The following is a 25,062-nucleotide window of genomic DNA, read 5'->3' on the forward strand; positions in this document are numbered from 1 at the left end:
GCAAATGGGTCCATATCCATAAAATGAACACATATGTTGGCCTGGAGCCATTGATTCTCATTTGACTGTATTGATCCTCTAACATGTTGTTAGGCGTGCGACAGAATGATCCCCCGACTTCCTGAGAGGCCCAAAGATTTTCACACTTCTCACAGAGCGGCTGGTGAGAGACACCACAGTCTGTCCTCCTCCCACTCACTTTGAAAATCAATACCAAGCTTCTATGTGCTTCTTCTGGTCTCACTTTCCTCCCTGAGAGATGCCTGAGGCACAGATTTCCATTCTGCTCAGCTGCTCTGACAGATCTGGGGGTTTAAGGCCAACCACCTGCAGACATGTAAAAACTGTTGACTCTGTGCAATAGGTGGCTCTGATCCTGCTGTGACACTCAAGTGATACTGGGCTGGATGTTTTTCTCAGGTATATGTCACCCTCTTGTGGTCACACGTGGAACAGCAGAGATAAAAATGTTTGAAATTTTTCTACGTTTGAAGAGAGAAAGAAGATAGCTTTTGAAACGAACTAATGCAGGATAGACTGAGGACTAATCGTCCTTTCCAGAGCCACAGAGGCAAACAGCAGACTTTAAGACCCACTCCAAAAAAATCCTATTTTGGTTATTTTAACATGTTATTGTGGCATGTTTCTCATAATGGAGGATATAAATAAATAAAAATAAGATTAAAATTGCACTTCTGTGAATTCCCTTATTAAAATCATTGTAAATCTGGAGCGGATGAAAACATTTCATTTTTACAAATATGTAGTGGTGAAGTAGGTACTACAGTCAAAAGCCACAAGCTCTCTTTATCTAATGAACTGACATCGCCTTGCAGAAACAATGTCACAGAAAACGACACAGTATTTTTTTTTTTCAATTTTGGCTAATTGTTTAAAAGCACACACACATTTTTTCTTTAATTTAAAGTATTGCAGAATCCATACATCTTCTCTTTTGGGATCACGAGGTCAGTGTCAAGTGAAGGCAGGGACATGTCGCAATACTCACATTCACACCTAAAGATGCCAACTAACCTATGAAGCATGTTTTTCAGGTGGAAACCGGAGTGTCTGGAGAAAACCCAAGCATGCATGGGGAAAGCATTAAAGTACACACAGAAAGAATCCAGCTGGGATTTGAACCAGGTCGCTAGCCACTGCTCCACCGTACCGCTCCTTTTTGACTAAAGAAATAATAAAACCAAACTAGGACAGAAATGAGTAAAATTACTTTAGAACAACTCTACAAAATAAACAAAGATTAATGTTAATTCACATTTCACTCCACATTTGACCCATCCCCTGGGGGAGAGGTGAGCTGCAGACACAGTCGCATCGTTGAACCATTAGGTGGTTTAACTCCCCAAATCAATGCAAATGGTTTCCATTTTTAGTCTTTGGTCTGACTCTGCTGTGGATTTGAACTCGTATCCTTCCAGTCTCAGGGTGAACCGTCTACCACAAAGGCCACTGTGGCTCAGAAATGAACCCAAATCCTCTTTTTTTCTGAACCAAGATTCAAAGCCTTTCGGGATGACATTGCTTTCTTTTTTAATGAATGTTATTATCTAACCTCTGCACTCTATGTTTTGTGTTCAAATACGTTTCCATCTGTGTACAAAGGTCTCAGCTGCTTTGTTGCCAAATTGAATATTTAAATGTTCTTTTTTTATCTGTTGCAACCGCTGTTGAGCATGCAGACACTTGAAAGCAAACTTGCACACAGCCTTTAAAAAGACATGCTCTACTTTCAACTTTGAAAAAAAAAACCTTGAACCTCTCTCAGAGAAAAGGGGCCGAGCAACCGACTTCACTGTGGTCAGTGACATCACGGGACAAAAGCTCTTCCTCATTTAGAATGACTCACTGGTGTTTGAGCCCCTCCAGCCTTCAAAGCTGTTCAGGAAGCTAAATAGTTGCAATTCTTTACTAACTCCTTGCAACTTGTTGATATGAAAAAGATTCTTCAGTAGTCCTGTTAGTGAAAGCTAAAGAAATGTCCACTTTGATGTTTAAAGATACATTCTGGGTAAGTCTGCTCCTGTGGTCACACTATGGTTTCCTGAAATATACGATTCTTAAACTAAGTTTTTTCTCTGTTTAATTTGAATTAATGAAACAATGTACTTAGTACTGTAAAGATTATACACTGCAATAATTCTAATGATGAGTGCAGCATGGGTATTAAACAGGCAGAAACCCCAATTGATGACGTGCAATGTAAAGATATTTGCAGTTATAAATGCTATAAATCCTAAATTTTAGGTTTATTATAATTTTTTGTATATAATTTGTCACAATATGAGGAGATCTTTTTGACTAACGACTACACAAAGCTTCATGTCATAAACCGCTGTTTTGACAAGTTAAAGATCGACTTCTGCATTTTCACCAAAAATGGACTTCAAGATCAACTCAAGGGCGTGTTGTCACAGTTTTTGGGTGCAGCTTTTTGGTCTTTCTTTCTCAACGCAGGGGTCTGATTTCATCTGTCATGCCGGTTATGATGCTATAATCCAGAGGCTACGAGATGGGAGACAAATGTGCAAGGATGTGGAGGAGCTTTTCAAGATGAGGTTTGTATTTCAGTAACCGAAGCCAAAATGGACCACTCAAACGGGCGAGTTTATAAAATTATCTGCAACTCCTGTCTGGCAGACACGGCTGCAGACTGGCTACTTCTTCCCCCATCACAGGAGATCTTTGAACTGCATCATTGAAGTGTTTCAAGGGTTATCATGCAACAAAAAAGCCTAAAAATTATTTATTCAAACTGTGCTAAACCAGACCTCTCAATCAGATTTAAGACAGATTATTGAAATATTCAACAGTTCTAACATTCTTTGGTCTGTATTCTCATTTCTTTGAAAATATTTCGTTACTGCACTGGATTTGTTGTGTTGTTATGCAAAGCAAAGTCAACTTATGATAAAAAAGGAAAAGTGTTTTTGCTGTTTTCAACAAAAATTATGTTTTTACATCTGGTGTTAGACAATAATTGCTGAAGTTGAGCGTTATAAAATGTTTTTTATATATAGAAATGTAAAACTTGTGAAGGTCAAAGGTTCACATTTTTTTGCAGCTCCGAGACAAAAGAAACAGCCAATTTGCCTTTTCTAACATGTCATGAAGGTCAAATCATCAGGTTAAATGCAATCTCAGATGGCAAATAAAACATTTTTCACCAAATCAAAGTAAAAAAAAAACTAAAACTATAGTGACCTATGAAACAAATCATCCATCTACCCATTAATACCTATTGGGGTCTCAGGATTGCTGGAGCCTATCCCTCCTACAGTTTGAAGAAGGTGAAGCACACCCTGGATGGATCGCCAATCCATCCTAGGTCTCTAAAATACAATCTTTACCTCTTATAAGTTATAACTCAAAGTTGTTGTAACCTGTAATACTCCATCAGCCTCACATGGGATTCCCTCTCCAGAAGACTGTACTTTACTGATGTTTGGAGGCATTTTCTTCTTCAAACGTTTAGTATGACCATCAAAGTCAGATTGTACTGGTGGAGAGGTGGAGTGTGACATCCATCTTTAGGATGTTTGCAGCACGTCTGGTTATTGTCTGACCCTCAAGGGAAAATTGCTCAAAGTTGACACCTGGAAAATGTGGGTATGAATGTTTTCCTTTGGTCAGAAACGCTTTGTTATCATTAAATGTTGGCCTAGAAATGATAAAACCCAGATAATGATTGATGCTCATCTATTCAAAGATTATTTTTACAAATTTGCAAATAGCAATATTGTCAACTGTTATAAATAGTAGTTTTTAATGAATTCCTGCCTTGAAAACAAGCCGGCATAAAAGCAAAAAGTGAACTGGTCCCAACTTAGATCTTTGATTGATGTGACTTATTAAGCTGGTCATGAATGTTTATATTTGGAGAGTAACATTGCTGAGATTCATCATAATTTTTAATATCCAAAGGGCACTCGCAGAGGAGAAGTATGGAAAGGAACTGGTGACTATTGCTCACAAAGCTGGAGGAAACACAGAAATCGGGTAAAAATGCATCCCTTCATATTCAAGATAGAGGTTTTTAGTATTTAGTATGTAATATGCTTTTAAAAAAGTATGTCAAAATGCTAAATGATTGGGGAGTTTTGTAATGACTTGTATACATAATAAATACTGTTTCACCCTGAGTAGACAGCGAGACACAACGCCACGCTCAGGGTAAATGCACGCTTGTGTACCTTTGTGCAGAAAGATAAAGAGAAGCAGAAAGTTTTTTTTTGTTTAACAGGCTGTAGCACTTGTGCAACCCACCACCCAGTGAAGGGGGTTTTTAACCTGTGTTTCCTGATAGAAGGGAAACATCAAGCAAGATGATTGGCTTGTAGTGAGAAGAACTCTGAAAATAAATAAGCCTTCTCAAAGTCCACATTTGTCTTTTGGAGAGAATAAAAAAGGATGTGCGCAGTTGCCATTTCAAAGTGTAAATCTTTGAGGTTAAAATTAGCAAAAAGCATTTTCATCTTAGTTTTGTGATGCAGTATCATGCAGTGGCTTAGTTCCTTTTTTAAGATTGTCTCAGTGGAAGCAGTTGAAATAGGAGTTACTCTTCGTCTTTGTGAAAGAAAAAGATATGTAAAATGTTTCTGAAATGATTGTTTCTGTTTTTGTAGCACCATGAGAATGTCCTTCGAGCAGCTTAAAACCCGTAGGTCCTCTCATCATTTCCAGGCATATTTAATCAGCACCGTCTTCATATTGTCTGATGCATTTTTTTGGTCTCGATGTTTGCATTTCTTTTTTTGCAGAAATTGAGAACATTGGGAACTTTCACATCCAATTATCAGACAAACTGAAAGAGGAGGTGAAAAGAATTGAAATTTTCCGAGAACGTCAGAAAGAACAGAGGAAGAAGGTGAAATATCACTTTGTCTCATAGAAAAACAGAAGTTTGAGCATCCATTCAAATGAAAGAATACATTTGGAAGTTATTGGGGACTTTTATGATTTTATTTATGAATATTATTGTTTTGGCAGCATTTTTTTTTCCTTTTTTATGCAACATTTTTTCATCTGCAGTTTGAAAGCATCATGGAGAAGGTTCAGAAGAAAAAGGTTACTTTGTACAAGAAAACTATGGAGGTGAGATATTCATATCATAAATAAATCAGTTGAGTGATCAAATGTTTATTTTTTTTCTGCTTTTATAATGTACTTATTTATTTTAATAAATTTAACATTTTCAAAGTAAGGCGAATGTCATTGCTGAGCTTTCTATTTCAGTCAAAGAAGAACTATGAGGTGAAATGTAAAGAAGCAGATGATGTGGAGCAGGGGGCAGAGAAAACAAATGCTGCTGCGAAAAATCCTGAGAAGGTATGCATGCAAAAAAAAACGAGATTACTCAAACTGTCTGGGATATTTTTAGTACCTTTTTGATGACTACACTTAAATAAATCCCTATAGAATTATTACCAAACAATCAAACTTGCTATTTCCAATCTACAACAAACTCCCTGCTGACAGCAGCAACAAACAGGGTGGAGTTGACAAATTGAAAGTGTTCCCTCCTTCCTGTCTTCACTTTCTGAAAAGTGGATTTATTAATAGACAAATAAACCATTAAAACCCCAGCCTCTGGGTGTGCTTCGTCATGACACATGTCAGCCATTTCCTGTGTTAATTCTCATCTCTCAGGTACGTCACAAGACCAAACAATGCAGACAGGCCGCAAATGAAGCAGGTAGGCACCAAATGTTCTCTACTTTTACTGCACTTAAGTCATTTTTTGCAGTCACACTGCAAATCTTAATAAGCACTGTACAAGCTTTTTTGCTACGACTAACACAACCCTCTGCCATTGAACAGAAAAGCTTTACGTGAACAATATTAATCAACTGGAGGCTGTTCGCCAGGACTGGGAGGAGACACACAAGAGCACGTGTGAGGTACTGCAGCAGCTCTCTTAGTCAGAATAGAAGAAAAAGCTTCTGTAACTTAGCAAACCAAACCACAAAGCGAGTGCCTGAATGACTGCTGCCCAGTGAGGAAGTGTGCTTCTGTTGTTCAGAGACCGCTAAAAATAACTGTATTTACGGTCATGCAGAAACATTTCATATAAAACCAGCTTTCTGCACATTTCTCCAAGCTTGTGGTGTCACTGATTATGCAGTCAGCGAATCAAAATGCAACTCTTACAAAACAGAAAAAGTCCTTGGTTCTAGTGGTTTGTGAATGTGTTTCAGGTGTTTCAGCAGCTGGAAGGAGATCGCATCAGCATGCTCAGGTGCGCTCTGTGGGACCACTGCAACCATTTCTCCACGCAGTGTGTTAAAGATGACGAGGTAGGGTTGTTTTCGTCTTTCTAAAACTTCAGTGTTTCAAATTGGATTAAAAAACGAAAGTAATGCAGTTATGCAAAATATATATCTTTATTTGAAATGCTCAAACACTAAGTCTTGCCCCACAAGTCTTCCTAAATTATACAGGAACACTGCATAACCTTGATTTCCGCCTCTTTCCAAATCAGCTTTATGAAGAGGTGAGAAAGTTTCTCGAGCAGTGCGACATCATCACAGACAACGACAGCTTCATCAAGATGAAATCAACGGGGTCGAGGGCACCAGGTGAGCTTTCACTGAAGCAGAGAAGGAGAGGCAGCCTAAAAAAATGACAATTGGCTCCTAACTGGGCGTCTCCAACCCTGGTCCTCGTAAGCTGCTGCCCTGCTTGTTTTGCATCTCATCCCAGTTCAGTAATTCCTGATTAACTGGATTGAATGAGGGTTAGCTGCAAAATAACCAGGGCAGTAAAGTTTACAAGGAACGGGGTTGAAGATCACTAAACTCTCTCTTTCAGTTGACACTAAGACAGAAAGCAGGCATGAACTTCTCAAAATGAGCCGCTTCTCTTTTTTCTTTTTCGCAGAGCCTGTAGTGTTTGAAAGTTATTATCAGGGTGTAAAGACCAGGAAAAGCAACGGCCAAGCCCTTTCCTCAGAAGGAGAAGTGAGGTGTGAACCCAATGACAGGAGGCCGAGTCAAATAGATGAAGCCAGGTAAAAAACTTTGCAGCATTTACCATCACTACTCACTTATTAATAATTAAAACATTTAGCAATAAAGCTACTGTGACCCTCTCTCTATGTACAGGTGCTTTGACCCTTTAATCAGAGACTCCATAAGCAGTGATAATGATAGAAGAATCTCACAGTCAACACTGACATCTACTGAAGAATGTAAGTATTGCAACAAATTTCTCCTAAACTGATTGTGAAATAACAACACATCAATATATCCTGGAAAATGAATTAAAGACAACACTGTTGGTTTGTTTTTATTCTGATACGGTGGCTGAGAGAGCTCAATACACTGTAGGTCAAGGCAGGATGCTCAGCAAAAAGAGTCCACACCTCCAAATTATAAATAAAGCTTCATCAACTTGACACTTCGTGTGTTGCAACTACTAGCTCAACATGCTGCAACTTGAAACAATAATGAAACACATAACCTGATGTAATTTTTTGTGAAAACAAACCTTATATTGTTATGCTAGATAACAAAAATGTAATAAAATATATGCCAATTTAGGGTTGTTATTGTCACAGGAAGTAAATTACTCTGGTATAAAAAATTACTATTAAAGGAATAACAATAAAATCCCTTAGCAAAAATTAGTGTATTTGAGTGTACTTCAGGTACACTCAAATATACTACTAAGTACACTTTGGATCGTTCAGCAGCATCTTCACTTTTGCATAATTTTAACAGGATTTATTTTATGGAGATCAAAAACCTTTGGATTTTTTTCTAAATAACATAAAAGTAAATACATTTAGCTTTTTGTTTATTTCTAACTCGTATAATTTTGACAGTATATATTTTTATGGAGAGAAAACAATTAAAATGATTTAAGGTTTAATTTTATTTATCCTGGAATAATGTTCCTGCCTGTTTTTATTCATAGTAATGTTCAAAAGTTAATTTTTAAAAAAAAATGTAGGTTTAGTTTGTTAAATAAATGTTTTTCCTGTTTGGCCCATGACCTGAAGAGTATTTTGGATTTTGGGCCCCTGTGCGAATGACTTTGACTCCTCTGCAAAAGCTGATGCAAATGAGAGAATTAGTTTAGAAATAAAAAAAAGATGAAATGTCCAGTTTTAGAATATATATATATATATATATATATATATATATATATATATATATATATATATATTAGTGTTCAAAATCAAACACTCAACACATCTGTCTGACCTTTCTGTCAAATTTTAGAGCCCCTTGTGACCCACAGGTCAAAATGGTTATTGTACAGCTTTGTCTTCAAATGTACCCATTGCTTTTTGTTATGGGATGAACCTATTTTACATTTTTGAAAAAAAAAAAAATTCTTTCCAAATGAGCTGTGTCAAGTGTTAAATGTGCCACTTTAATGGTTTGACTTTTCCTTAACCCCTGGTCCAAAAGTGAAATTTGGAATCCAAATTCATCATGTTTCAGTGTTTGCAGCATCGTTGTGTTGACTAACTGATGCTTTTTTCTTCTACTTTCCATTTTTAAGTGTTTCTGCAACATGCAATGTTCCCTTGGACAGCTTTATTGGAATCAACCTGGAGTACAAAACATGAAGAAAAACATTTATTACATGAATTCTTTTTTTGTATTTTTAGATCATATCAAAGTAAATCTAAAGTTTAAAATTTACATTTTTAGGATAGGTTACAAAAAGCAGAAAAGTTTATTTTTGCAAGCATTTAAAATAGATTTTTTGATGAAATAATTGTAAAAATGAATATTATCCTTAGAATAAATTTAAGTATAATCTTTATTCATGGGATATAATGTGAATGAGATCAAATGAGCAGAGACTTTTCATTACTAATTGCCTGCCTTGACTTTCCTCAGTTAAGACAGAAGAGAGTGGATATTCAGCCCTTCCAAGTTCGTCACAAGAAGAATCTTTAGAGCCCGCTTCACCTGACCTGGACCAGTTCTACATGGTGTATTATGATTACAGTGCTCAGGTGAAAGCAACAAATTACTCTTCTGATCAACCCATTACTATACAATAATGATAAAAGTTAACTTCTGTTTCTTTTTTTTTTTTTTTACCTGGATCTGCACCAACATTTGACGTCTTCACATGGACTGAGCAGGAGGGGGACGAGCTGTCTGTGAGCAGGGGGGATGTGGTCCGACTGTTGGTGCAGGGGGAGGACGGCTGGTGGACGGTGGAGAGGAACGGGCTCTGTGGACTGGTGCCAGGGAATTATCTGGGCAAAATTTGACAATGGACTTGAACACATGAACTGATCCAACATCACCATGTAAAAGTAGACCATCTTTTACCCTTAAGGCCCAAAATGTCATCCGAAGGAGTTTATCCATGAAGAAAAGAATGTATTTTTACCTCATTACAGGGAGGTACAAACTCTTACCCTAACAACATACCCAAAATGATAAAAGCTGCATTCTTACAAAGAAAAATAAAAAATGTTCATGCTTAGATGCACATTTCAGGATATGCACGGGTACTGTAGATAACATTTGTTAAATGCACATTAAAAAGTTAATATTCCAAGTTGAAGTGTATTAACAAACTGCCTAAATTAATACCTTTAATATTTTTATTTTATATTATTTACAACACTTTAAAGGAATTGTCAACTGAAGGACAGTGTCTGTATTTCAGGGATTGACAAATAAATGTGTTTCAATGTGTTTGTTTTTTTATTTGCAAAAAAACTGAATGTGTTTAAAGATTATGTGCACAAATACAACATACAAAACAAAGCCTTTCAATAAACAAACAGGTGTAATTAATTAACAGTAATCAATTACTGAAAAGGTTTTTACCACATTATTTCATATTTTTCTTTAATATTTTAATTTTTCTTTAATATTTTAATCTTAAGGTCAATTATTATTTATTTTTATTGGTGTAATGAAGATGTTTTTCTTAAAGGTAAATAATTACCTTTGTAAACTGTCCTCCTCCATAAACACCTCCACAACTCATGTTCTTTTAGTCTCAAAATCTTGTAGAAATGACAACAAAATAACCTTTATATAGAGATCTAGTGTATTCTACCTTTTATTTACTTTAAATTGAAAAAAAAAAAACTAATTTAGCAGCCTTACCTTTTTAAAACTGAGGGCACCAACAATCAGGCCTCGTGAGCGCCCCTGATGGTGGAACTGAGTACTACCTCAGGACATTTCTCCTCATTCACTGAAAGAATTGAGAAGGATATCAAAGGGATTGTAGAAAATTGTCCACATACACTGCATTACCAAAAATATTCACTCACCTCCTTAACTCTCATATGAACTGAAGTGCTATCCCATTCCTAACTCAGAACAAGTGATTATAGGACACCTGATTCTGATCATTTGGATGGCTGAGCCAATACTCATATGTTTATGATAAACCTGCTTTTCTTCTGTGAACATGACACCGTGGAGAAGAAATGGTCCCATCCAAACTTCACCTCCTTCAGTGAGGAGAGACGCCCCATGTCGCTCACTCACCTCAGGCGTGTATGCCAACAAATGTTACAACAAATGTTTTTTTTTTTTTTTTAATCATACCAAAATCAAATAAATGCATCCATAACACATCAATTGACAAATATAGATTTTTATTATAATAGACCACATCACTGCCATTACTTAAATCTTTGCTCCAGCTTTCTGTTCTTTTCAGAATAAATGTGTAAAAGCCTGTTTACACGTTTTAGTGCTCCAGTCACAACACTGCAGATCAGCTTCTTATGGTGGTTTTACTGGTAAAATGATGATTCTACTTCATTGCTGATTTTTGACTATGCAGGACATCATTCTGCTTTGTAGAATAGTTTTCATTTAATTCCCTTCAGACAATTCCTAAAATATATATAGTTTTAGCTTATTGTAAAAACTGCAGTATTTTTACACAGCAGACAGCTAATTTAAATGTGATTTAGTAAATTGAATTTTAAAAAAAAAATTGTATTTATGATATATGGGGCCTGTTCATAAAAAAATACTTTCATGCCAAATAATATCATATATATGATAACAATAATATAACATCACATGCAGAGACAAGAATTCAATAAAAAGCAATCTAGTTGAAATTTACAAGTTTATTTTTCTTCTCTCTCCATTTAAATACAATTAATGACTCATTTTCCCAGAAGCACAAACCATGGAAAAACAAAATTAAAGTCGAAGTGTCTAAAATCTGTTCCAGATCAAAGTTTCTAGAAAACATAGAGATTAAAAATAAGGAAAAAAAATCTACAAACTAAAGATTTCTGGTATCTCTTTTAATAAATCCCATTTGTGGCACCAGAAACAAAAGGTGGGTTCACTACACTCCATATTCTAATCAATTGAGCCGGAATCACCTAAATATATATTTTGCCACAATCTAATTTTTTAGTAAAGATAAGGAATTTTCTCTACAAAACACAAACATAAGAAGTAAACTTCAAATAAACATCAAAATGAAAATGTAAATACTTAGCTTTGCTTCATTGTTGCTCCTTATAATCTAAACACTGTTTGTCTAGAACGACTAAGATAAAAATATTGGAATTTACAACACAAATTAAAAAAAAAAAAACAACTCTTGTCAGACGAGGATTTCAGGAGTAGTGTACATTTTTACATTTTCTTGTTACCAAAGCTTCTGCATTTTCACAACCATTTACCCTCACCAGAGCTGCAGTGCAAATATGCACACAAGCCAATACATTCAATACAGCACACCGGGTCAAACGTTCATACATCATCTTCACATGACTCTTCATCATCCTCACTGGGAAAAGAAGAAATATTTCATAATTCACCAAAAAAAATCTACAACAGTAACGTTAAACTTGCCACATACAACTTTGGCTTTTACATCTGGATCAAATGAGTAAAAGGAAAAACATTGAACTCATACAGCATGACAATAAATAACAGTTTTTTCCTCTTTAACCCCCCCACCCACCCCAAAAAACAACCCCACTGTCAGTGTTTGCTACTCTATCTTGAGTTGTGCAAAGTGTGTTTGAGCTTATATAACTACAGCTGATCTAGTGTGAACGGTTCTGATGGCGATCCTGTTGATTTTCTGCGTGCTGCGTTGAGGCCGCAGCCTTCATGCATAGCTGTTGGTTGTGACCAGCAGCTCGTACGCCGGGTCATGGCCCCTCCTGCACAGCACCACACAGGCACAGAGCATGCCCAGCATCTGCAGGGAGAGGGAAAAAAAGCATGACTTTTATTTAGCCGTCTGACGGTTGCTGTCATTTGCTGAGGTTCCTTTTTTGGTCACAAAAGCACCAATATGTTTTTCACTCTTACCCAGAATGCACAGCTTTTTTTCTTTTAATCAGTGTTGTCAAGTGAAACATCAATTTGTCCCATAAAAACAATAGTTTAGTAGAACGAGGTCAGAACTACCAGAGTTGAATCTATTCTTTAAAATGCTTCAATGCTGATTGAATTGTAGTATTTTTGTCTGCATAAGTGCAGCTTTTGCAGTGTGGTAAAAAGGGAGTGCTAAAAAGATAAACTTAACCTCAATGCCATCCGAGGCAGATAAACCACATGTCAGCCTCAATTGTATTTTTATATTCCCCAAAATAAGCAACCAATCATCATCATTTTGCTTTAGGCTCCAAAAGTATGTGATCATTACCTGTATAGACGCAAAGGTTAATGCCGCCCAAATCACGTACATCATGATCTCCTTTAATTTCTTCACAACAAGGGCTTCACAACCCTGAAACAGCAAAGAAAAAACAACAAGGAGGTTTGTAGCAATAAACTCCCATCAATGCTAAAGACGATGCCTAGAAGATGTGATTTCTGTGAGTACCTCTTGGTAGAGGTCACCAGGTCGAGTGAGAGTGCCGGTGCAGTTGCTGATGTTGGGCTGACAGCAGCTCACTGGGACACTGTTGTTCCCGGCTTCTTTAAACCAGCGGGTGTTCCTCCAGTCAGAGTAGTTGTGAATTCCACAGCAGTGGAGCTACAGAAGAAAAACTCGAGTTTACAACTTCCATCCAAAATAGAAGAAAAATATGTAAAAACTAAAAAGATTTTTTCTTTACCTGCTTCTGTACGTAGTCAATAGCACGACTGGGAGCGTCAGAATTGATGCCGCTGTACTCATTGTAAACCTTCTGAATGGAGTGATTCACCTGATCTTCAACCTGGAAGACATGAACACCTGCAGTCACTTTCACCTTCCATGACAGCTGCTGTATGGAAGGAACAGCAGTTCACCCTCATCCAGTAAGCCAATATTGTACATTATGAAGTCAATGTGATTAAACGTTCATGCTCGGATGCAACCTTTGACCCATGTTAGCAGACACAAATATTCTGTCTGTTTACCTTTGCCCTGTAAATGTAGCCGAGCACGACCACCACACACTCCGTCACGAAGACCAGCAGGAGAATGGCAGCAAACTGTAGCAACAAACAGAGATCACACACATGCATTTGTGCTTCCCTTTCAATAAAAACGACATAAGTTGATATGACCAATCAGCCTTACAGAAACAAACAGTGGTAGTGATGTGGAGTGCTTCCCCTTAGTGGCAAAACTTTAACTTTATGAGGTCAACTATCACATTTTACCTCAATAAACGATTATGCAGCTCTGTTTACATGAAACGTCAAAAAAAAGATCTTAAAGCTGCAGTAATGGATTCATTTTGGGCAGATTTAAACCTTTACTACAGGATTTTTTGTCTTTAAGCAGCCCCAATTTATTGCCAGTTAGTACTCATGGCAATTACATGTGGATGATATATTTTTTTAAATATTTTAGCATTTCATTTATTATGACTTTATTAATTTTGACTTTTTAGAAGTGTCATCTTAAAATTTGTTTTTAATTAGAGGAAAACCTATTGAAAAAAAACTTTTGTTTATTATAATTTTTTTAACTATTATGGAAACAACTAATACAGAAGATACAGCAAATCTGTTTACAGAGCAGAAAACGCAGAGGAACACATCACTGCAACTATTTCTCAGTTCTTTTACATCTTAACATAACACAAATGAACAGTATTTCAACTTAAGAAGAAAAATCCCACTGGTCGGCACTCACGGTTGCCAGGCCACAAGAGCTCTCGCGAATTGTTGCACAGCAGCCAATCAAGCCGATGATGAACAGAAGAGTCCCGACAGCGATGATCACCACAGCAGGAATCAAAGTGTACACATCCTCAAAGAAGTGGTCATAGTCATCGTACGAGATGAACACGTAGGCTCCAATGTAGCATAAAATTCCAGCTGCAGCCTGAAAAGACAGACGGAAAGGAAAAAAAACAGCTCAATACTATGTTCATACACTCACCAAAAATATGAACATTATCTGGATTGATTATTCAAGTAATCACGTAGACAGGATATTTTAAATGATTTAACCAATAATAACTGTTTTTGAGAAATCTGATTGAATGAATGAATTGAATGTTTTTCTAAATGTATTTCCATTCATCTGACCTTTTTGGTCTTTTTTATCCGAGAATGGGCAAAATTATTTTAAAAAGATCACAGTAAATGGTTTGACAGTGTGGCTGAAAAATAAAAGACAAGTGGCAGATGGTTGCGGTTTGAAAGGAAGCTGTCATCTTTTTTTCATGAAAGAAAAACAGAGTGGAGTATGAGTGTTATATTTTGCAGTCCTACAAGATCAGTAGAAAAACTGAGATAACATACATAGTGATTTTCAAAAATAAAAGACCAGATATTGAAAACACACGAGAGAAATTTTGAGTCCGAAGTGTCAATGTGCACACAAACTACTAAAAAAATAATTGAATCTTTAATTAGAAAAAGAAATACCAATTCATGAAATTAAGGGAAAAAATTATTAATCAACTTAATCTATTAATTGATTTACAGCCCCACTATCCAACCAGATTGATTTGTATGAACCATGTTGCTAATTGAATTATACCATTTGAATATATTTAAAAAAAAAAAATCTATTTTATAAATCTTAGAAAATGACATTTGTATTGAGGAACAGTTTATGTATCATACCGTGTGGAATCATGCTCTAATATTCCATTTGTGTTATTTTAATGTGCAAATATCAAACTTTACTTAAACTTCACTAAACTAAACTATAAATTGATTTAACTCTTACTTACTTGTTTTTTGTACACATATTTATTTACACTTGATTATCTTACAAGAAATAAAATAAATCTGGAAAACTTTACTGTTCAGTACCCAGGTATTTATCTTTGAGTCACACTGGTTAATGTTTTAGCTAAAGAAAGATCAATATTAGGTCAGTGAATCGAATAGTTCAAAATAGAGCTGTGCCAAAATATTGATATTGCCATGTATCTCGATATTTAGTCCTATGATTGTTCGCGATGGGTTCTCACCAAGTACTGATCTTTTATTTTCGTTTGAAGAGGCTGTAAAACGTTATATTCGTTATCCTTTGGTGAGACATTCTGTGGAGGTAGATAGGGGGCATTACACCAATGTGCCTGGCAGCTACTAGAATTATTGAATTTTGTTCTGTTGTTTGCAACAATTTTGCACTAAGTATTGGCATTGCTGTTCGTGTTTACTGTTATCACTGAATTTTACAGATAATTCAAATTCCATTGGTGCCAATGCTTGTCAAAAACATAGTATTACTGAGTTGTAGAAAAGTGTCTATTATTTGTTTTGTATTATTTGTTCCACAAAATAAGACACAAGTTGTGTATTATGATTGTGTTCAAGCTAAAAAGTAAATGGGGAAATGTTTTCCTTAAAAATTGTGTGCTTCTATATACTGTGAGTTGTTAAGAGAGGATTTAACCAATCATCGCAGTATTGCAATATCATCTATATCGTGAACCATGTATCACCCAGTGATTCCCAGCCTGAGTTTAAAACCAATATCAACTGTGAATCAGGTCCTCAACCACAAATTATGATACAAATTGAATCGTTGATAAAGTGAATCGTTACATCTTTAATAAAATGTATGAAAATATGTTATCTATTTCAACAGATAAGTGTTTTTTCATAAATAAGCAAAAACGTTTTTTAAGAAAAAAAAAAATCACAACAAGATATGTATTTATATCATTTGATTGGAAATCAGCAGAAATGTGAATTTGTGTCAATTTAACACCAGATTTGATTTTTTTTCAATAATAATAATAGCATTGAAAAATAAGGATGGCAATTCTAGCACACAAAAACAACAGATACTAAAGCAGATGCGTCTTATTTAGTCAACTCTATTGGCTACAAATACTCGGTGCTTTGTTTTAAATCCTGTTAAACCAGTCTCTTAGCTGATTGCATCGGAGCCTGCGCTCGAGGTGAAGTCATCTTGTTACCTGCTGCATTACATCATTGATGCTTTGACAAAGCGTTTTTCAAAGACGAGCTATTTCACTGCTGTGGGTTTTTTTTCTCCTTCAATCTAGGTCAGTTCATCCCGCAGTGAAGGCAAAAGTCACATTCGCGCCACATAAAGCAGCTTTTCTGTCGCTAAGCTGCAGACCGCAGCGCCTTTCTGGCGCAGTCTGCTAGCGTGCTAACAACAGCCTCCATCCCTGGATGCTGCACGCGCTCTCCAAACATCTGTCGCCTTTCTTACCCAAAAGATGAGATTGAGGAAAACCAGGACGGTTTTGGATGACGTAATTCCACACTGCCCCATTGCGTCGCTAGTGCTACGCGCTAAACAATTGTGTTGCTTTATAATTTTTATTTTTAAAGAAAACGTTGGTGCACCTGCACCTCTGCTGTTAAAATAATAAAATGGCTTCAGTCTGCCCCACAGTGCGGATTCCTCTGGGCTCGACCAATCAAATCTCTCGTATGAAGAGGATGAGAGTCACGTGCTCCCGTGACGTCATGCTTCAAAACAAACCCTGTTGGTGCCTTTAAAGTCTATTTACTCAAACATTTTTAGTTAAGATCTTTGGAATATTTTAGCTGTTTCAATATCGTTTAAAAGTTTCATTAACAAGTTACATATGTGTACATTTATTATTAAAAAAATAATAATAATTCAGACTAATTTTTTTTCTGACATTCCAGTGTATTCCAAACCCAATGACAGCCTTATTGATGCACAAATAAATAAATAAATAAATAAATAAATAAATAAATAAATAAATAAATAAATAAATAAATCTGTTGGAAAGGGGCTGTCATTTTAGTTATCATTAATAAATCTTTATATAGTCAGCTATTTTTGCAAATATTTCACACTGTTTTTATAAGCCTGCATCTTTTAGGAATGGTCCAAACCAGGGGTCTGTAACTTGAGGCCCTGGAGCCACATGTGGCTCATTCATCCCTCCATTGTTGCTCTTTAGCTTTAAAGAAATGTTAACTATTTCAATAAATGATGGGTTTGTAGTTTTGATCAATTACTTTTAGTTGATTAACTCTTGTACTTTATATTTCAATTTTTAAACTTGTCAAATTTCTAAAAAAAAGTTAAAGTAAGAGTGACTTATCATTTAAAATAAGCTTGAAACTGAATAAAAATATTGATTTTACGTCAATGTTGTCTTGTTTGTATTTAATAGTAAAAGCAGAAAAAGGATGACAAAGTCATAATGATGTAAAATGATATCTTTCATTTGGTTTTCATTGGGTACATCTGCTGGAGCAGGACTATTTTATTACATTTTGAAAGGAACTTGTATGTGATACAGTCAAAAGTTAAATTGATATATAAAATATACAATAATTCAGTAATTGTCTTTAAAAGCAAGATGTTATACATCAATGGCTTAATGGCCAAAAAAAAAAAAAACACTTTGCTTCACTTTCGCTTTGTTTGGATTTCCTGTTTTTTTTTATTGTTTTTTTTAAACACCCTTCAAATAAAACAATGAGACAAACCACTTTGTGATTTTGAGTTTTTCAAATAAATGAAAATTATTCAACAGGTTATTGAACTGTTACAGTATCTGAATTGGTATTTTACAAGTTACATTTTACTCTGATGTGGGGATTTGATTGGATGACTACTTCTTCATTTCTACTTCATTATTATTTTAAAGTAACACAATTCTACTTGAGCACAATTTCTGGTTCCTTTTCCTGCCTCTGTCTAAAAAGACATGAGGAGAGTCTGCAAATGAAAAAGAACCAAATAAAATGCACAAGTCGTGGTTTTAAGTCATCAAATATTTATGCTATATTATTTTCCACATGCTCACCATAATGTGGAATAAATATAAAGAGGCAATACCAACAATAATCGGATTGACACAAAAAAACTATATTAAATGCTTCTATGGGTTGGATTTAAACAAGCACTTTCAAGTCTAACGATATTTTTCAGGTTGATATGTGTAGTTCATTTTGAGAAGTACCTCAAAAATTATGACTAGATAGTCATGACTTCTAGCTTGTGCACAAGCATTTTTAATCATTTCTCTTTGTATTCTTTACAAACTGATGGAGATGGTTGACACTGACAGAGGCTTTTGTACCAGAGGGTGGCAGTGTATCATTGCAATAGTTGTAACCTCAAGTGAAATTTGCAGATATTTCCCCTCTGTCATGTCCTCCTATGTGGAGAATCATTATTCTGGTCTTTTAGGTAAAGTATCATCTTCTGTTAAAATATACATGTAGACACATACAAGTAATATTATTTTTAGTACTACAGTCTACATTACCAGGTTATACATCCTTAATATAGTTGTGTTTTATGTTTGCCTGTTATATATATATATTATATCATAAAAGCATTTATCATAACTGGAACTTAACCTCATAAAATCCTTATAAGCTTGAAAAATTTGCAACATTTTCAACATTGAAAAATTAAAAGAAAGGTCAAATAGAGAAGTAGGAAAAGATGATCAACATTTTATCCAGACATTACAACATCATTTTATTTAATAGCAAAATAAAAGACAACACAAAAACAAAACTGTCAAACTTATTAAAAAATGTGAAGGACTCTCATGAGATTTAGGTGAAAAACATAAAACAAAAAGTGTAAAAATACCAAGTTTTTGACCAAATTAACTTTTTTGTTAATATGTTTGTTTTGCTGCCAACGTGTAATTTTTTAAAAAATATTTTAAATATTTTTTCCTTTTTCTGTCTGAGTGTTATGATGAAGACTTATTCAATGCAGGATCTTTTCTTCAAATATGCAAATAAAATAAAATGGAAAACTTTGTTTCGAAATTCTAAATACCAAACTAATAGCCTTTACTTTAATGAAGAAAAACACTGTTAATTCATCTGTTGTCTAAAACATTATTTTTATAGGTATGATTTTTCATTATAAGAATTTTAAAATAATCTTTGTGTGGGATGACACAAAGATGGATTAATGTCAAGCAAATAATAGAATAAAGCCCTAACCGTGTGTGAGCAAATTCAAAGTAAACAGATGCTGGATGGAATCACTTAGCCGAATTCCCTTAAGGATGAGGGCGCACACGCTGGGACTGCTCGCAAACATCACCTCATCAACAGTTATTAATCAGAAACATGTTTGGATCTGCAATTTTCACTCATGATGGGAAAGAATGTGTTCATTATTTCAATTAAACACCCATCTTGCACAAACTAAAAAAAAAAAATCACACTAACAAATAGATAATAATTATAGCAACAAATTAAAAGACATTAAGAAAGATTTTGCAACAAACTTAATTGCCTGCAAATTAAAATTGATTAAAAAAAAGCATTTGATGATGAAAATGAGAAAATACAGATGAATTGTGTGATGGATAAACAGATATTAAAGCAGCTATGGTTTCTTGGAATTAGTCCCTCTTTTACATTGTTAAACAGAATTGTGGGAAAGTGTTTGAAATCAAAAAAGGTTCTTCATTAAATTGGACCTGTTTACTTTGCTGCTAATCTGCTTTCATGCAATATTTGTGCTACAAAATTCCAGGATCTCCTGGCTGTTGTTCACAAAAAAACAGGGTAATTAAGATAATGCACTTCTTGAGTCACTGTTTGTTTTACAAAGCTTACAAGAACAACTATGTTCTGTTTGCTAAAGTTTAGTGAAAAACGCTTGCATGGTTGACTTTAATGCATTGTGCAAAGTCATTTCAGGTTATAAATGCTGGTAAAAGATGCTTCATCAGAAACCAAACTAAGCTGCTGTAAGACTTTAATGCTTTTATTTATTTCATTTAACTTTTTTGAGTACAAACTTGCCATGGGAAACAGTTATGTAGACAACAGAATTGTATTGACTCTACTAGATTCTAGTAAGTTATATTGCATTGTGGTAAAATGTCAAAATCAGCAGACGGGGCTTTGTGGGGGAAGATCCTGAAATAGCTAGCCTGTTTAGTAAAACAGATTAGCCCATGGCAAAGAATCTGCATGGACCGTCTCCCTTCTCTTCTATTGATCGGGAGGGCAAATCATCCTGCAAATCTTCATACAAAAGGCAGAGTTCAGAAGATATCGATTCCTTGTGGAGATATTCAGGAAACAAAGAAGTATGATTTATGTAAGCTGCCCACATTTTTATATTTATATAAGTGTTATTTTGAACTCTTATAAACATGAAATGTCAGTGTCATGTGCACCTTTGTTCAGGAAAGTATTGGTTGCCAGGTTCACTGGGGTTGTAAAAAATGTGTGTTGGTTTGGAGTTTTTAACAAAACTGACGGAATTTTGTTTTTATAAGTGTAAAAGAAATGTGAATTAAACTCTATTGATAAAACATTTACATCCTATAGCATTTTTATTTATAGAGGTATTTTGTGAGAAATCTGTTAAATGCAGAACGTCACAGCCAACGCATTGCAAATAGTTATTTTATTTCATATAAATAGACAAAACTTAAAAAAAGAAAGAAAAATAAATAAAAAAAACAAATGTGATGGAAAACTGTAAATGTTTGCAAATGGAAAATTATGACCGTTACAATAATTTACATTAATGATGAATAGATTTATTTTCCTTCAGATTATGAGGCAGGCGACCAAAGATCCAGGATTCTGCGCGTCAGGTTCCCATCTTTCTGCATCACTTTCTGCTTTGCATGTAATTTTCCAAGATCTTCATTATCAAATCCGTCTCCTGAAACAAAAAACACACACAGCGAGGAAACATTGGGTTAAAGAAGATATTGAAAGTAAAAGAAACAGAAAGCAGAAGGTCTTAGAGCTTTCATCATCACCTCGTTTTTAGAGCGGCTATCCTGCGTGTCCACGTGCGCTTGGAGCGCCACGCGCAGGAACTCGTGGAACAGCTCTCCGAGCGCAGTCTGCTCCGTGGGGACGAGGACTTCCCGCGCATCAGCACCCTGGTCCTCAGGTGAGGGCAGCAGAGGCGCATCCACCACGCTCTTCTTGCCCATGAAATGTCCTAACAAAACCAAAATAAATGCCCAGTAACTCTCCAGTTCTGTGCGTAATAGCAAGAACTATTCTAAGGATGGGGACATTTGCGCGTAATAACAAGAACTCATCCAAGGATGAGGAAAATAAAATAAAATAAAATAAAATAAAATAAAATAAAATAAAATAAAATAAAATAAAATAAAATAAAATAAAATAAAATAAAAAATGTCCTCACCTGTTGCCCAAAGGTTGCCTCTTGGATTCACTTTGATTTTTGCTACTTTATTCCTCAGCTCCGTGAGGTCAAAACTAACCGCAGTGGTCAAAGACACGAAAGAAAACAACATAAGGTATGTAAACAAGCCGCACTGGCAAACGCTACTCAGTGTGAATCCTCTCATCTCCGCGCGCACTGCTGGACTCCTCCACGAAACAAACTTCAAGTGTCGCCTGGAAGTGATGGAGTGTCTGGACGCATCCCACTTTTATAGGCTCCTGACCGGGGTGGGTCCTGTTTGTGTTGCGCACGCCTTTCATTCAACCTGCACTGATGAAATCAGTCACCCTTTTTGTTTCAGCTTCCAATAAAACGCGTCAACGTCTGTGCGTAATGGGATTATACTTGATGAACTCTTCGGGTTTTAGTTTTTTTTTTTTTTCAGAGTGTATGACACAAATATTTTATTTTAACACAAACATGATGACTGTGTCCCTAACATCTCGTCTCAAAACAATTTTTGACACTTGTGCTGAGATGCTGCGAACAAGTTTTTTGGCGTTGCTTCAGTGTGGAGAAGTGGCAATTTCATGCTCAACCCCCACCTCTCCACCCCCAGCCCAGGCTCCAGGGGCAAGGCCTGGCCCCAAAGAGCAGCATGACATTTGGCCAGTTGCAACATGCTACTGTGGTCATCATCAGTCCTGGGAGGACAGGAGAACCTGCTGATTCTCACCATTAATTTAGAGCTGATAAGACAGATGGCCTCTTCGTCACTTCAGGGTGCTAAAGCTGAAGGTTCCGTGGAAGAGGTGTAGCTTCTGTCTTGCTCTTTAATAACCTTTCACATTAACACAAAGACTGAGATTTCATAAAATCTGCACAGTTTTAATGTCAGTCTAATTAAAGGGCCGGCGAAACATGGCAACATCTCACTTCTCCTTCTTGGGAACCAAGCTGCTACACTCTGACCCAACATTTGTGGACACATGCATTGTTTTATTCAGTTTGAATGGAAATCATTTATGCATGAAAGGATTTTCTGGGAATTCCAGACAAATAAATCTTCAGACAAAAAACAAAGTACATTTATGTAGCACCAAATGGTGAAGAAGTGGACATTAAGTAACCACTAGTAATCAAGGATTTAGAGTTTCTCATCATTTAAATTCTCAGTTGTTCATACATTTAACAAATTAAACATTTAAAAAGCTTTAAAAATATATATTATTTTATTTTGGCTTCACTGGAACACAATCTTTAATAAACAGTGGGGGCCCAGTTTTCAATGAAACAGTGCCTCACCACTGTTAACTGATCAGGGACCAGTTTTACAGCGTGCTACAGTATGTTTTGGGGTCCAGATGACCCCACCCTTACATTTAAGTGTTACGCCTCTCATGACAACAGGGGACAGGATTTCATGTTTCCCATGGACAACAATGAAAATAAAAAAATCACTGAAAAAAAAGAAAAATTCAGCACACAGTCTTGAAGGTTCCAGATGACCCCACTCCCAACATTGATGCATCTAGAATCGCACAAGTGGTAAACATTTATCGATAGCCATTAAAAGGTGCCAAAAAAAATGTGAAAAGCTCCAGATTTTAGGTAAAACATAGACTACTGTTCAAGTAAACAAATGTAGTATGGTTAAAGTTGATAAAAGCTAGTTAAAAAAATAAACTTCTGGATTAAATCTCATTGACATTGAACTTAAAATAAGCAGAAAATCTTCAGAAAATAGCATTCCTAAAAATCTAAAACCAAATTTAGGCTACATTTATAAAATTCCCTTTCTCATAGGTAATGTACGAGTCCTCTAGAATTTTAAATATTTGGGTCCTCGTATATAATGTTTCTAAGCTTTTAACAATTCTTTTTAAATGATACAAGTATCCTAGTTCATGTGTTTGATCTTTTCTCTTTGAGTTAAAAAACTAAAAAATACTTGAAACTACAGCAAAATGAATACTGTAATGTTTGTTTTTAATAGCAGTATACCTGTAACGTTTCCAATAAAAATAAAGTTTCTTAAAGACTTAATTCTCAAGTTAAAATTTCCTTATAATAAAAGCATGAAGTGATAAGGTTATCCCTAAGCTTTAATGAAACATATTCAAGCCACATACATGATATTTTTTAATAAATACAACACTGAGACTGCTTTAAAAGGGTCGTTTTAATGAAAGTATCGTCTCAACAAAACAATGATACAAAACTTATTTTTCCATGTATTTTAAAAAGATCTGAAGACAACATCACTCAACAAAACAAGAGTGAACTTAAATGCTTGTTTGGAGCAATAACTACTGGTACTGGTGAATAGGGGCCAAACAAATTAGACAATGACTTAATATAATCATGTGGATGGTGACCAGAGTTTAAGTTTAATATTCAATTGTCATAAAATACTTCACGTCCTTCTCAAAACAAAGACTTAACAGCAAAAAAAACTTAAACTTAATTTAACCATAAGAATGTGGCTTCACATTCCAAAAATAAAGATCAACTTTAAATTAAATCAAACTTAGATCTCCACAAAAATATTTTTAAAGCTCCAATTTTTTTCTGATGCAAACACCCTATCCACTTTTCTACAAAACGTTGAAACAAATGATACAAAAAAGCCAGTTGCGTTTGACAAAGTCTAATGTTCTGTTTTGAAAGGCATGAGGTTTCCTGGACGTCGTCGCTGTTTGAGCGCTGGAACTTCACTCCCGGTGGACCAAGACGAACAGACCCAGCAAGAAGAGCACAGCGTACTACAGCAAGGAAACAGAACATTTTACTGTCCATTCTTTACAGTTTTAAGTCTTAATGCTAAGGAAAACTTGTGAAATTTAAGTATTTAACAGCAAGAAGTAACTCACCTTGAACTTGGGGTAATCATTCATGAGAATTGTGACAATTCCAATATATGGCACAAACCTGGAAATGACAAAAAGGGTTTGTTACATTTATGAGACAATCTGAAAGACAGCAAAATATCAACAAATCAACATCTACAAACAATGTTCAAATCTGTTTAAATTATTTATTTACACAAATATGTTATCTTCGGCGAGTTACGTGGGCTATTAATTCAGTTGCTGATATTTTACCTACAGTAAAAAGGAGCAAACATGCTCTCAATTTTAGATACAAGCAGATTCCTGATACTGGAGAAACACTTGCAGGGACTCAAAAGAGGATTTTTTTTATCTAAATGAATTTAATTAAAATGACAAAGTGGGTTTGACATGTATTTAATGCAGTTACACTTTGCATTACAAAGACAACATTTGTAATGTTACCTAATAGCCAAGTCACTAAGCAGCTGATAGCTTAGCTCTCCAGCATTTTCCCGACTATCCTGTCCCAGAATGCACTGCGCTTTGTTTAAGGCAGGGGTCTCAAACTCGCGGCCCGCGGGCCATCTGCGGCCCGCAGGATGATGATTTGCGGCCCGCGTCTTCATATGAAAGATTACTGTTAGTGCGGCCCGCAAGGCTGATATGAATGACAGTTGTTATGTGCCGAGCTGAATGAACCAATCACAGTGAGGTATATGACTCTGGAGGC

At 35.5% G+C, this 25,062-nt stretch overlaps 4 protein-coding genes and 1 long non-coding RNA gene across 8 annotated transcripts in view; 1 reads left to right on the forward strand and 4 right to left on the reverse strand.

Moving 5' to 3' along the window:
* LOC112161321 overlaps positions 1-10,071 on the reverse strand; it is a 70,731-nt gene extending 60,660 nt beyond the window's left edge. The window contains exons 1-2 of the long non-coding RNA XR_002921851.2: positions 9,946-10,071; positions 9,081-9,241 (exon numbers count right to left, since the gene is read on the reverse strand). This is a non-coding gene — a long non-coding RNA (uncharacterized LOC112161321). The remainder of the gene's footprint in view (positions 1-9,080; positions 9,242-9,945) is intronic.
* Positions 1,649-9,292, forward strand: pstpip1b (proline-serine-threonine phosphatase interacting protein 1b). 2 transcript variants are annotated; one of them, XM_024296417.2, is made up of 15 exons: positions 1,649-2,029; positions 2,476-2,576; positions 3,943-4,017; positions 4,644-4,678; positions 4,779-4,885; positions 5,050-5,112; positions 5,254-5,346; positions 5,668-5,713; positions 5,839-5,918; positions 6,216-6,314; positions 6,500-6,596; positions 6,898-7,027; positions 7,122-7,207; positions 8,874-8,992; positions 9,125-9,292. In XM_024296417.2, the coding sequence occupies exons 1-15, from the start codon at positions 1,997-1,999 to the stop codon at positions 9,254-9,256; spliced, it is 1,296 nt and encodes a 431-aa protein (XP_024152185.1). In that variant the 5' UTR covers positions 1,649-1,996; the 3' UTR covers positions 9,257-9,292. The 2 variants fall into 2 exon arrangements, with proteins under 2 accessions (XP_024152185.1, XP_036066904.1); XM_036211011.1 differs by lacking the exon at positions 1,649-2,029 and having other exon boundaries at positions 2,042-2,576.
* A 1,004-nt stretch (positions 10,072-11,075) lies between the features above and the next one.
* On the reverse strand, positions 11,076-16,765 carry tspan3b (tetraspanin 3b). Its single transcript, XM_024296168.2, has 7 exons — positions 16,582-16,765; positions 14,068-14,259; positions 13,344-13,418; positions 13,058-13,159; positions 12,823-12,975; positions 12,643-12,726; positions 11,076-12,192 (listed from the first exon to the last, which is right to left on the reverse strand). The coding sequence occupies exons 1-7, from the start codon at positions 16,642-16,644 to the stop codon at positions 12,100-12,102; spliced, it is 762 nt and encodes a 253-aa protein (XP_024151936.1). The 5' UTR covers positions 16,645-16,765; the 3' UTR covers positions 11,076-12,099.
* Positions 16,766-20,666: 3,901 nt separating this feature from the next.
* nmbb (neuromedin Bb) lies at positions 20,667-22,424 on the reverse strand. Its single transcript, XM_024295955.2, has 3 exons — positions 21,517-22,424; positions 21,119-21,306; positions 20,667-21,018 (listed from the first exon to the last, which is right to left on the reverse strand). Exons 1-3 carry the CDS (start codon positions 21,680-21,682, stop codon positions 20,965-20,967), a joined length of 408 nt encoding a protein of 135 aa, XP_024151723.1. The 5' UTR covers positions 21,683-22,424; the 3' UTR covers positions 20,667-20,964.
* Positions 22,425-23,661: 1,237 nt separating this feature from the next.
* Positions 23,662-25,062, reverse strand: part of sec11a (SEC11 homolog A, signal peptidase complex subunit) — an 8,534-nt gene continuing 7,133 nt past the window's right edge. For all 3 annotated transcript variants that reach the window (XM_024295979.1, XM_024295978.1, XM_024295980.2), the window contains 2 exons: positions 24,372-24,429; positions 23,662-24,263 (listed from right to left, as the gene is read on the reverse strand). In XM_024295979.1, coding sequence (XP_024151747.1) covers positions 24,213-24,263; positions 24,372-24,429 — 109 coding nt within the window. In that variant the 3' untranslated portion in view covers positions 23,662-24,212. The remainder of the gene's footprint in view (positions 24,264-24,371; positions 24,430-25,062) is intronic.

This window comes from Oryzias melastigma, linkage group LG3 (assembly GCF_002922805.2).
Source record: "Oryzias melastigma strain HK-1 linkage group LG3, ASM292280v2, whole genome shotgun sequence".
NCBI classification, from domain to species: domain Eukaryota; kingdom Metazoa; phylum Chordata; class Actinopteri; order Beloniformes; family Adrianichthyidae; genus Oryzias; species Oryzias melastigma.